The sequence below is a fragment of the Pezoporus flaviventris genome, unplaced genomic scaffold (assembly GCF_033815535.1).
Source record: "Pezoporus flaviventris isolate CSIRO_AGI_PZ_B2104156 unplaced genomic scaffold, CSIRO_AGI_Pfla_v1 ptg000036l, whole genome shotgun sequence".
Classification (NCBI taxonomy): domain Eukaryota; kingdom Metazoa; phylum Chordata; class Aves; order Psittaciformes; family Psittacidae; genus Pezoporus; species Pezoporus flaviventris.
In genome coordinates, this window is record NW_026892584.1 from 4,478,546 (window position 1) to 4,492,438 (window position 13,893).

The following is a 13,893-nucleotide window of genomic DNA, read 5'->3' on the forward strand; positions in this document are numbered from 1 at the left end:
GTTTTGATTTCCATGATACAAAAATATTAAAAAAAAAAAAAAAATCATGACCATCTCCTAATGATCCACAAAGGTTACTATAAAAAGAGGAATGAAAAGCTATAAAAGAATGCTTCCTATACTAGAAATTACTTTAGTTTGCCCTAAAAATAGCAGTACCACAATCTTCAGAGAAATTAGTACTCAGCACATGTAAAAGACTTCCTTATTCCACAACAGAATCTTAAGAACTGCAAAACATGCTTACTTGCATTTCTTGTTGGATCCTTCAGTCTATATATCAGCATGTATGCATTTGTGGAGCTGGTGGAGAAAAGAAGAGTTATACGAATTTATCATATAGGAGGACAATACTGACTTCAAAAGTAGTTTTGGGTTTTTTTTTCAGTAATGAGCTGTGTTACATGTATCTCAGCAATACACTAACCAAAAGGGATTTTCAAAAGTAAGTATCGCATTCTTTTAATGACTGACACAGTAGTGAGCATAGTTATTACGACTATTTGAAGCTTCTACTATTAATTTCAAGCTAACACATTAAGCACATGCATCTATGCCATTCATTTGATTACACTAAAACACCACCAGAATTAAAAGTAATATTACAGTACTACTAACCTAGCAAAAGCACTGGAATAATAGCCTCTGCTTCCAGAAGATCCACCATAAGTTTTCTTAATATCTTCCTGAGTTATCTAAGAGGAGATCAATTTAACGATTGAGAAACTTCCATTAAACAAGACACATTCTCATCAAGAAAAATAGAATGCAATTAACACACAATATTAATCATTCTATTTTTTCATATTCCTGCTTATTTGCTGACTGCAAAAAAAACCCAGCCCAACCCACTTTCACAATGATCTGCCCCTTCATTTTACAGCACAAGTAAGCTTTTTTTTTTTTTTAAAGGAACTTAACAGCATCAATTTTCTTGATTGTAATAATGTTTGTTATGAGTACACATTAATATCTGAAAGGCACCAGCACGACAGGTTTAACAGCACAACGTGGGTTACAACAGATCTACTGATACACTTCTCTAAGGAAGATACTTTCTTCATGCATATGGAAGGCAAAATTCTAAATTCAGCCTGGTCTGTACATAGAATCATAGAATAGTTAGGGTTGGAAAGGACCTTAAGATCATCAAGTTCCAACCCCCCTGCCACGGGCAGGGACCCCTCACACTAAACCATCTCACCCAAGGCTATGTCCAACCTGGCCTTGAACACCGCCAGGGATGGAGCATTCAACTTCCCTGGGCAACCCATTCCAGTGCCTCACCACCCTCATAAACGGAAGGCTTCTTTATGAACCACCATCCCCCCACTTCAACATCAAGAAACATTCCCTCCACACCCCAATGCACAAAACCCCATATATAAATAAATAAACCTACTATAAATCACTTTAGCTAATGAGTGAAACCTATGTATGTGGCAGGACATTAGGATGCGAATATGAAACAAAGTACTTGCTTGAAATACCTACGCATAAACCCAGCTTCATTATATGTAAGTGAAAAATAACATGGAAAACCAGAAACTTACTGGTTCATCTGTGAGTACAGAGATAACTAAAAACAGTATTTTTACCTTGCTAACATGTTGATCATTAAAGCTGTACCACTGGTCATCAGTAAAAGATTTTATACAGGCATAATAATGGCCACCAGCAGCACTTCCAGAATGAACCATAACAGAGAACAGCTCATACAGTAAAGAACTCTGGGAAGAGAAGAGAAAGGTGTGATACATATTAAAAAAAGGTAACCAAATGATCGTTTATAAAAGCTTTTAAACAATAAAACCCCAAATATTTTTAAACCCAACTACATAAACCATTCTGTATTATAAAACAGATGAGGCTTATTTGCTATCACACGCCTTTGCATTCTCTGTTGCTTTTTGCCCCTTAATGTAAGTTGCAAATCGGCAATATGCCATTCAGTGCTTATCAGCACTCCCCCTTAATTTCACTCATATGACCCTGAGTTTGCTGTCACAACCCCTTATTTCCATATACAAAAAGGAAGGAAATAAAGGGTACAAAGAACATACCTTCAATGTTGTCTATACATTAAAAAATAAAACTGAGCAATAATGACTCTTAACGAATGTTAAAACATTTAAGTATTTCCAGTTTACACAGAGGAAGTGTTCTGCAAATTCTTAGCATACACTGCATCCATTATTAAGATATCCAAACCAAGAAAGTAACAACATGGCTTGACAGTTGGTTTACCTTGAGAACAACTTGGCCAATTGGCCAAAGCTACTGTCAATACTAGGACATGACATTTGCACTAGACACATTACAATGCACTGTTCCTGTTCGAGTCAAGTGACTGTCTATTAATTTTTCTTTTTTCCAGCTAAGATTGACAGTATTCAGAACATTTACCAAAAAACCCTTTCAAATGGTTTAAGGTAAATGTAAACAGAGACAGATGTGCAGATTAAAATGCCACTCACCCTTTAAATATTTATCAAAGTAACAGTTACAGCCAAACAGCTTCCTAACAAGTCTGAGTATAAGCTTTTGCCCATATTTCAGATGAGTTTACTAAATAACACCACCTGAAGCACACACTGTAGACATTACCATAAAACTCAAGTATTTTTAATGAATTTTATATTGGCAAGAAAATTCAATTAGTTTCTCTAAGATCTCTGCCGATATTTATGTCCCACAGACGGATGACTGCTGTCCTCGAGTAACTTGCTGCTTGATTCCTTTACATTAACACAAGATGACTGAATGAACATTGAGTATCTGACCTGATATTCAGGTCAATTCAGGTCAGCCATCCTAGCTGTATCCCCCTTTCCAGACTCATGCCCACCCTTATTCCTACTCATTACAGAGGCAGAATGAAAAACAGAGAAAGCCTTCATGCAGTGTAAAACTGTTCAGAAAGGTAACACACTGGTGTGCTACCAACACTGCTGGTTTAGTCACAAACCCAAAACAGCACCATACAGGCTGTTACGAAGGAAATTAACTCCATCTCAATCAAAGCCAGTACAACATTTTTCTAAACATACCTTTTCACTGCCAGCCTTAGAAATTCTTTCTGCTGCACTACTGCTTTCAAGGCAGATTCCTTCATCAACTCCATCATCATTAGAAAAATCATTGCTCATCTGATCACTGTGACAACTGCCTTCATTCTCAGCTCCGCTATCAGTGCAACTCTCAGTCTGAGGAGACTTCTTAAAAATAAGACATACATACTAACGTTAAACGACATTTAAAGTTACACAGAACAAGAAATAACAATACCTTTGTGAAATGAAAAAAATCCAACCTGCAAGACAATGAAACTTCCAAAAAACCTAGAGACCTCTGCAATTCAGCACCAAGAACAGACTTGTTTCTATTAGCAACTGTCTTCAGTCCACCACTTAGATCAGTATTTTCTGGTCTTGTGTGCAACTGAATGATTATCACCTGGCCTCAGACTTGCCAAGACTGTATTTGTTACTAGCTCAACCCAGGACAGCTAGCCTATTCCATGTGCTTGTTAATTCAATTAAATACCTGGAAGTCTAATACCAGATAACAAACCCAATTTGGATTGGGTATGGTCCTATTAGTGAGAACTGATTTAACTGGAAATATTTTCATCCAAAGATTTTTTCTGTGTTTCAACTCACTGGACACAGAGTCGAGGTATTATAGTAAGAATGATTAGTGTTCTGTCAACAACACCATGAATGCAGTTCATTTAGTACAAGTCATTATATCCATCTCTTACCTGATGTTTTTTCCTCCAGGTAATTCTTTCCATTTTCTGAGAGTTACTGCTTATACTTCATAAAAATCAAGCTTTGTAGAGAGTCAGAAAAGCCTCTCCATATGCATATCAATGCAGTATTTCTCTTATACCACTACAAGCTAGCAAAGTGATATAATGTTTTCAGGAACAGAACTGGAGGAATAAATTTAGTCTTTAACGCAGAAAGTACATTAAGAACTTTTTGATGAATGTAACTGCACATGAATTTTAGCCAAAACCAGAAGAGTTAAAAGCCAGCAGATGAAAGTGAAAAATAAATTTTAAAAAAACTCATTTCTAGCCTACACAACACTGTGAGTCAGAAGGAATTCATCACTCATGTTATCTGGGCCAACTTCCGCATTCAGTTTCAAAGCTTTGTATTACCTCTTTCGATCAAAACAGATTCAGACACAAGTTTAAGAAATATGTTTCATTCTGGATTTGCAGTATATGCAGAAGTCCTGATAGTTTAAATCACTTATGTGAAGACTTAAGAAATCAGAAACAACTTCTTTATGGAAGCACAGAAACAATATAGTAGAACACGTCTCTTTTTCAATGTAACAAAATTCCACATGGACAGATACGAAACCTTCAAATTAAAACACTGTCAGAGCTAAAGAACTTTTCAGGTGCAAGAACAGTGTTGTTAAAATGTGTTTATTAGACATTTTTATTTCCTTAATGAGAAACTTTAAGAAAGTTGAAGACCAAACACTTTACCTCATCTTCAACATCAATGAAGACACTCATGTCTAGCTCCTCAGGAAAAGTCATTCGATCATTGAGTTTAATTCTGTGCATAGTCGTATAATCAAAGTCAAATCTCTTCAGCTGTAACGTCAGCAGGTATGGAAAATGCAAGAACCGCAGACCCTAGATGAAGCAAAGACAACATTATGCTGCCTTTGTCAGGATTGGTCATTTGCCAAAATTTTGCAGATGATTTGGAGAGTCTTTACCTTCCTCGCATCACATTTCTTCTTACATCGTTCACAAAAATACTGATTGGGGCCATCAAGAATCTCAGGCTGAATGAAAGCATGCAGTGCTTCTTCCTAATAATAAAAAGATGTTACCTGATTTTTAAATAATGTTTTACTATGAAGGTATAAATCACAATTATAATTTTACGATGAGATTGCAAACACGCAAAATTACTTCAATTAAATCTACAATCAAAATTTGATTGACATGAACTTTGATACAGACACAGAGTTAGGAAAATATGAAGGGAAACCAACCCTTCAACCCAGCCCGAAGTTAAACTGTCAAACCACAATTACTGCTAACAATAATTCATTCAGTATTTGGTGAATCCAAATTGTCTGTTTTAATAAACGTACAACATAAAATGACATTTAATCCTGTTATTTTGCACATCACATTCAGTCGTGTCTGTTCAGTCAACTACTCTGAAAATACGCTCTTTTTTTAACCCTGCTTTGGCCCTCTTCTACCAGAATTTTGAGATGGCTGTTCTGCATTTCAAGAGGACTTTTTCCCAAAAGACACCATCTAGATGTATCTCCTATAAAGACAAAACTAGCTTCCTAATGTAAACCTCATGAGGGAACTGACCAAGAACTGTAGTTTTATCTTCTGACAGCTGCCTAAAAGTTCTGTCAATAATCACAGAATGGTTTAGGTTTAAAAGGACCTCAAGATCTCTAGTTCCACCCCCCTGCCATGGACACCTCCCACTAGACTATGTCACCCAAGGCCCCGTCCAGCCTGGCCTTGAACAATGCTCCAGGGATGGAGCATAATCCATGGGCTCAATGATTTCTACTTTTTTCTACAGCAAACAATATTCAAAATACCACCGAACTGATCATGAGTCTTCCCCCAACACAATTTGCAACGATATTGAACATAAGTTGTATATACTTCAGAACAAATTTGCTCAAACAAAATTCACTAAGAATATTGAGATGGGTTCAGTGAAGAATTTTACCCAGAGATTTTAAACGTTATAACCTTTAATCCAGTCAGCTTGCAAGCCAATAAGCTCTGGGTTTCTGACCAGAAACCAGGTGGAAACCAGAAGTTTTCTGTTCACTTATAGAGGTGAAAACAGATACAATTTGCACATTTAAACACTCAGTTTAATTAAAATCTACAGAAACGATGTTTTTAAAATCACTCTCTTACAATGAACTGTAGCTGCTCCCTGAAGCCTGGCTAAGTGAGAAGGGGCTTTAATTGGGCAGAGTAAACTCACCAACTGTAACATGACCGGCACAGATTTAAGATTACTATCTAAATCATGTTGTTTGGCAAGTCACAGTTTGGGAGGAAATCAAGGAAATGCCAAGTTCTTCAAAAGGCCTCCAATTCTTCCCTTCTCCCTCCTTTCTTTCTGAAAACTCAGGGAAGCAGAAAAGAACAATGATAAAATGTAAGTTTTTTAAAAGCCCTGCTGCTATTCCAGGAGAAATGACTTTTCTAAAAGGGACAGTATTCCAGGTAACAACTAAAAATGTGACAAATTCAATAGAACAACTGTACCTCGAAGGCAGTCATCTCACTGTATCTTTTGATCCAGCCAGAAAAGCCCTGAAATCCCAGCTCTTAAGCAGAGATACACTCTTTAGACATGCAAAAACATTTTAGTCTGAATTGAACTGCTGTCTATATATTCACTTCCTAAATATTACACATGCCAAGATGCTTTTGTATTAAGGGCAACAAATAACTGATGTTTAGTCTGATTATGCACTGAAATGTGAGAAATGTCATTCTAAAATATAAGAATGATTTTCTTAAGTAAAAAAGAAGACTAAGAAAGTTATAACCCTGCTTAAAAAGGTGAAAAAACATTACTGCATTTTGACTATTCTGTAAACTAGTTAAGGAATTAATATTCAGAACTACTTAAATGAAAGCAAAGAAGTTAATAACCAACAAAGAAACATCCCATAATGACCACAGAACTCTCTCTGACGAACCAAATGCCAATTAAGACAACAAAAATATATTTTAACTGTAAAAAGTTGTGATTCCTGCATCAACAGGAATACGAACGAATGGGAATATACAAATGATGGGATGCAAAGGATTACGTAAGTCTCATGTGATGTGCAATTTAACAAGGAAACATACTATACATTTTTGCATATGGGAAAAAAAGCCATCACCCTTCAGCGCCCCCAAAACTGAACGAAGTATTATTACAGTACTTTAGCGGTTCACTCCTTACCACACATAGCGAGCTGTGCTTTGAAAAACCTAATTAAAACTCCTGCGAACTCCATTATTTTTAAGCTTTATGAATAGCCATGTGCTTTTCAAACCTTTTACGGGAAACAATACTGTTCCTAAGGTTTACTCATTTGCATCTCCTCCAGTTTTCTCCTATGTAATCTTTACCCAGAAGTTAGTTCTGCTGATTAGGATGTTTCTTAATACAATTCCTGATCTAATGCAGTTCACCATTTTCTACTCTGTTTACTCAGCAAAATCAGTGACAAAGCTTCTACACTGCACAACCTATCACATGACAACTCTATTTTATAGTAACTGTTACCTTTGAAGTTATCTTCAAAGAGGTAACTATTACGCAGCCTTAAAGCTACTGATCATTTTCAACATTCCCAATATGCACACACACTTTACTATACACCATAAATGACAAAGGCTACTTAGATAAACTTTTTTTCAGCTCATGGAATCAAAAGAACAAGACAGCCTGAAAGAGACTTCTTGAGATCATCTGATTCTAAACTCCCTATTTAAAGCAGGACCAACTTATTGCAAATTGCTCAGGGCCTTGCCCACCGAAGTTCTGAGTATATCCAATTTTTAATATTCTGATTAGGAGATTTATAACACTTAGCATAAGGAAATTCACTAACAGAGTTCAAACTAATAATTGTCTGGCTAAAGGCAGGCTCTTCAGAGACATCCTTTTCCACAAAACTGCATTATGATATAGTCAGTAGTTTCACAAGTATCTTACTGCAACCATTTGTAAATGTGCAAGTTTGTAAAACCTGTGAAAAGGAACAATAGAACTTTCATGAAAACTTAGACAATAAATAACAACTGGGCAAAACTGTTCTTGGAAAACCCAGGAAACTAGCTGTCACCCTGGATTTTCAGAGCTCTGCTAGTTTTCCCATGTTCAAACAATATACTCAACTAAAAATACAAGAGCTTGTTGTGACCAATCTAGCTTAGAAGAAGTAAATATCACATCATCCATATTCTGCCTTCAAAGTTTTAGTTCAGCAATGACACCACAAAGTTCACACAGAAGTCCAAATTAATTTCTCCCCAAAAAAGGTCTATACTTGTATGCATAGTTATGCACTAAAAGGAACAGCTAACATACAAATGATGTTGGAAACTAACAACACTTAACAAAACAGAACTGTACTTGCTACATGTTCCGAGTACTTGCATTACTACTAGTCTTCTGCTATTAGAAAGCCACTTCCACTGATTTCTAGTAAGGTGGTTTCAGCGTGCCAGCGAGTTCCCCACTGCAGCCCACTCCTCTCAGCTGTTCTTCACCTTGAAAATTCTTTCATGTTTTGCAGTCAAAAAAAAAAAAAATTTAGCTTATGTCTACTGCTGGTAAATTCAAGTGTCTATACAAAAGATACTAGTGCCTAGAGATCAGTATGTGAATTGCTGCTCCTGCTTACCTCCCTTAAAATAAGCTACATATTTTTATGTATCTACTATTGACCTCAAGAAAATACTAATTCAGGTGTTTTTTTTTTTAAACCATGCCTTTGAACAATGCGGATAGTTTAAGTACTTTTTGAGAAACTAACTTGAGATACATACTAACAAGATCCCAGTAGCCCAGAGCTGCCTAATGAGTTTGTAGCTATGCGGTCTTACCACAGGAAGTTGGGGTATAGAGGGGAAAAAAAAAAAAAATAAATAAAAAAATATATCAAACCACAAACCTGAAGAACATACTGAAGAATTTCAGAATTAATTCATATTAGGAAATAAAGAAAGCGTAACATTATCCTTCCCACTTCTTCAATGTCCCCAAGTATTTTGAAGTAATACACATATATTTATAGATAAATGCAACAGATCAGGTATCTACATTTTTTTGATAGTACACAATGTCGAACAGTGGGATAATACACTTTACATTGCAATCTACAAATTAACCTTTCTTTAAGCTCATACATCCATTCTCTCTTATTAGAAAGTAATGGAAAATCACTTACCTCTAACTAGAGTTCTTTGAAGGTAGTATCCTCCTTAGATCCCCTATCTTGGGTTGTATCGCCTGCTGCAAGTTCCCTCAGGAGCTGACTAGCAAGGTCTAAAAAGTTTTACATTCCCTTCTATAAGCCCTATTAGCGCATGTGTGAAGGTTTTGATCTCTCACTCATACCCTTTTACCTACACCTACTATATCACCATCATCTATGGATCAATGGAGGATACTACCTTCAGAGAATTCCATTTAGAAACAGGCGATTTTTCCCTTCTCCAAAAGCAAGTATCCTCCATATCTCCCCACTGTTGAAGACTACAAAACTAAAAATTACATCTGCTATAGATAGTACAAATGCAGGGAGGAGAATCAACTGAATATAATCAGAATATGAATCAAAAAAGCTCAAAAATTGAAGCATTAATACAAATGGCAACCATGTAACTGTACAAAAATCTTAAAACTCTTCCTCAATGTGGTAAACCCAGTAAATGCTGATTTACAGAAGAAATATCAAATCTGATGTTTAAGTTCTCAATTGTTCAAGCTGTGTTTTTACAAATATACAGAGTTTGTTGTTTTTTTATTTGTTTGGGTTTTATTTTTTTGCATTCCACTACACTCATCTCTACTTAAGTAAAAAAATTCTCAGTTTGAGACACACATACAATGCATTCTTAAATGCCAAATACAGCTACACACACTGAATTATTTTCATTACTTTCAGAGACTGTAAAAATCTCATTACTGAATAAAAACTACAACAAAAAAATCAATTTCAGAAGTATTTCTAGAAATTAAAAGGTAAAATGGGAAGCCATACACATAAAATATTAATCTGTATCAATACAGCTTCAATTAGCTGGATAGTTTTAAATGTTTTAATACAACCTTTAGAAGTCAAAGGACTTTAGTAACTTGAATCCCTTCTGTGAGATCAATGTCTCTCATCCTTGATACTTTTCAGTATTGTACTTTACAACTTCAAATAGCAAAGTACTTTGAATCTACACTGCAGTTTAACCTAATTCTAACAATTCTTAACAGAACTACCGTTAAGAATTACTGACTATAAGCACTTAAAAAATATTGCCAGAATACTAAATACAAAAGGAAAAATACTTATATATAATAAACCTGGTAAGCCAATTAAACAAACACTTGTGTTAAATTATTCTTATTCTCTCTCACAACTTCATCCATAGTACAGGTATTTTAAGCCACAACAGTGGAATTTCAGAGTTTGTAATTACTTCTTTTCAGGGGGCGGAAAAGATAAAAGAAGACTTCCACAGATCTACTAACCAATATATATGCTTGCCAACATCAGTAATGCTGGAGCAAAAGAGAACACTGGAGTATGAGAGTATTTATTACTACTAAATAGCTTATCAAAAGCATATGGTATTTGAGAAGTGAAATTTAAAAAGCACAGCAACAACATGGCAACTAAATATTTTAAATCAACATTCTGTTCTTTCAACTAAGACTTTCAACAGTGCTATGAGAATTTAGCAGATGTGCCAATAAAGAGAACAACCCAAATAAAACTTTGTGATATCATAAAAATCTCAAGTAAATACTGAAGATTTTATCAGTAAGAAAATAGATTACTGCAGCCTTAAGGCAATAAATTGCATTTCCCCTCCCCTTATACATGCACCAGTAGGACTCATTGAAGGGCAAAAGAAATAAAAAACAAAACAAACCAAACAAAAAAAAGAAACCAAAAAGCCAAAAAAAAAAAATCTTCTAGAACTTGCTAGCTGGTTCACTGCACAAAGACGAACACCCCAAGATGGAGTATCTAGGATGATACTTACCATGTAACAAATTATACCACTGTCGCATTATGTATTCTATGTGTGTATGGATGCACTATTAGTCAGCATAATAGTACACACCACGCTAGCAAACGCCTGGTTGGAGCCATAGGGCCGGATGACCAAAGGAATATCCAGGTAAGTGTCGATTCTCCAGCCTTCATAGCCACATTCTAGACATCTTACATAGTCCTTCAGTTTGCCTTGATACAGTTGATTTATAAGATCAGCCTGAAACAAACAGATATCCCACAGAACTTTAAACAAACAAAACAGAACATTCTTCCTGAACAGAACAATGGCTTTTTAAATTGTCTTGACTGCATAGCTACACATTTAGAATATGATTCTCCAACATCTACCTCCTGATCTCATTTTACCCTCCCCCACCACACCACAGAACACACTGAGCTTCTCAAACCACATTATATAAAGCTTCACAGTGTACTTGACAGTCATGTCTTAAAAGTGACTACTGAAGTTTGTGTTTTAAAACCAAGTCTGATATTGCAGACATTGTTAACAGACTGATTCTGCAGACCTTCCCTGTGTCTCCAAACAGGTGCAGAAAGATGAAGTATTTGTCAAGCTACAAAACTGAAAACTGGCCTCCCAAGTTGTCCATTATCAGAACATAGCACATGTTGTGAAGATATTCTTTTCTCCTTCATTAAAAGAGTGGGCTTGAGCTTCAAGAGCCCACAACATAGCCTAATAAATACTGACAGCAAGGAAGATATCATGGGAGTTACACAACCATTTTCTGCGCTTCAAATGAAGATTAAGTATCCAGAGTTCAGAATATTCCACTTTTAATTTGGAAGCAAAACATAAGCAACACTCTTGAAAGTTGTACATTACAGTAGCTTAACTACTGCGTCAAACAAGAAAACTGGCAACTACTGAAGACCCTCAATAACTTGGTATTTAAAACTCAGTTAACATTCTTGAAAATCATTCTTAAAAAACAAGCCACTGCACTAACTACTAAGAAGGAAAAAAATAACTGTTAACAGCTGAACCCAGGACACCCAACAAAACCCAAAAGCAATACCACACCACTGAATGAACGGAAGAAAGTTTTTATACACTTACCTGTTCTGTTTGCTTCCATTTCTGCTCCAAAGCATCAAACATGACTCTACAAAGCTCCTGTACATCATGCTGCTGCCAAGCTGTCAGAATATGAAATTAATCTTAATTAAAACAAGAGACGTTAATACCCCAATACTAACCATAGTCTGAGAGTACTTCCTAAAAAGCTACCAATTTATTTAAGTCTGTTCCTATTATTCACTACATTATTCACTGTTAGGCCAGTGTTCAATTCCATGAGCAGCTGCCTGTTAAGTTGGAAAAACGACTGGCCAGCATGCTCACAAGTTTATGCATGAACAAGAATTACGTACATAAGCAAGAATATGTAAAAGATACAGAAATGCTAATATGCACTTTATGAAATAAACTGGTTCTGGCTCATTTCCCACTTTGTGTTTATTCTCTAAAACTCAATTTTCAGCTCCTTATTATCATGTGATTACTTCATGGAAAGATCAGCTGGTTATGGGGCAAAATTACACTATACAAGTGTAAAAAAAGACAAAAAGTGGTTGATTTTATGGAATTATCCATATTATCTTCTGCTTAAGGAAATGTGGATTTGACATTCATGATTCAAAACAGATGCAAGTTCCTCGAAGAGCTACTTCTTTAGGAAAAGAAAAAAAAAAAAATCAACTGCAATGGTAGTTCAACGACAAAAATATAATGCTTTTTACCTGAACAGCCTAAAACTCACAGACATGATTTCTTTAAAAATCGAACACACACCAAAACAAAGTATTTTGTTTTCATTGAAAAAAGAGGATTCCCTTAATTATTGTCAATTATTCTGCTATTCTTCCCCATCAACAGTAAGTAGTTCAAGCCCGTAACAGGCAGGTGCTGAAGCAAATCACACAAGCTTAAGAGCTGCATATTACCCTCACTACTATCCCATCCAAAACTCCGTGTAACATCTGTTGTTTCAATTGCTCTTTTTTTGCTGGTTTGCAGTAAAACAAACAGTCTTTGAAGCTGGTAGGGGATACTCGTCACAGGATCCTCTTCAGATTCTTCAAATTCCCATCTATTCACAAGATATTTGATAATTAAAAATGCTTTGAAAATATTACTCAAAAAGGCATTTAAATCAGCATTTATTACATTTCAAGAGTTCGGGCAGATTAGAAGGTTAACTGCAGCTCTGTTTCTTGGGAAAAGTCAAATGAAATTGCTTTCCATTTGTACAGTAAATGACAATGCTTGTCTTTAAGTGCACTAATCTAACAAACAAATGAAAATAATTTTTAAGCTATTCACTGTACAAATCCAGACATGAACTGCACTTCAAACTTTACTTCAAGGTTTTCCAAATGGGAAAAATCCTTTAAAAAGCTCGTCTATGTCACAATCAGCAATGTTATCTTAGTCTTTTACTAAAAATATGAAAACTTTAAGCAGATATAAATTAGAAATCTACCTACTTTGTCCTCAAGGATGCTTTTCAGTATCCAAACAAAGAAATTTTGACAGGAGGAATTCAAAATATCTCCTACCAATACATACCAGCATAAATGTAAGAACAGTTTTTTTATTCTACATACTCACTTATATAATGCATTTCTAAATTCAGGAGTCATGAAAAGTGTTTGCAGAAGGCTGTTCAAGTAGCAAGTCATTGCTTGATTTACTAGCCCCACATAACCTAGAAACACAAGAAGAATGAGATGGAAATAACACAGAAAGATAGGATGTCACTTTAAGAGTTAAAACATTTGACAAGAAAACAATTCCATGAGAATTCTTATTTAAGAACTGCATCCGTTATTTATTGTTATTTACACTATAAAAATTGAGGGAAAATTACAATTGCTCATTTCTGAGAGGAATAAAGAGTAACAGTTTACACAACAAATAATTTCCTTGAATAACAGGAAGTTATTTTAGTGATGATGAATTATGTTTCACAATAATAACCACACTTCATGTTGACTACTGCACCAAAGGAAATGTAGATAACTATGTATTTTAATAGTTGATCTAAATATTTT

At 35.3% G+C, this 13,893-nt stretch overlaps 1 protein-coding gene across 4 annotated transcripts in view; it reads right to left on the minus strand.

Annotated features, from left to right (window-relative positions):
• USP47 (ubiquitin specific peptidase 47) overlaps nt 1-13,893 on the minus strand; it is a 56,147-nt gene that overhangs the window by 20,212 nt on the left and 22,042 nt on the right. For 3 of the 4 annotated variants that reach the window (XM_061462912.1, XM_061462910.1, XM_061462914.1), the window contains 10 exons: nt 13,451-13,547; nt 12,784-12,929; nt 11,897-11,976; nt 10,883-11,032; nt 4,750-4,845; nt 4,511-4,663; nt 3,051-3,218; nt 1,599-1,730; nt 619-695; nt 248-303 (listed from right to left, as the gene is read on the minus strand). In XM_061462912.1, the coding sequence (XP_061318896.1) occupies nt 248-303; nt 619-695; nt 1,599-1,730; nt 3,051-3,218; nt 4,511-4,663; nt 4,750-4,845; nt 10,883-11,032; nt 11,897-11,976; nt 12,784-12,929; nt 13,451-13,547 (1,155 nt within the window). The remainder of the gene's footprint in view (nt 1-247; nt 304-618; nt 696-1,598; nt 1,731-3,050; nt 3,219-4,510; nt 4,664-4,749; nt 4,846-10,882; nt 11,033-11,896; nt 11,977-12,783; nt 12,930-13,450; nt 13,548-13,893) is intronic. The other variant, XM_061462913.1, reaches the window with a different exon arrangement.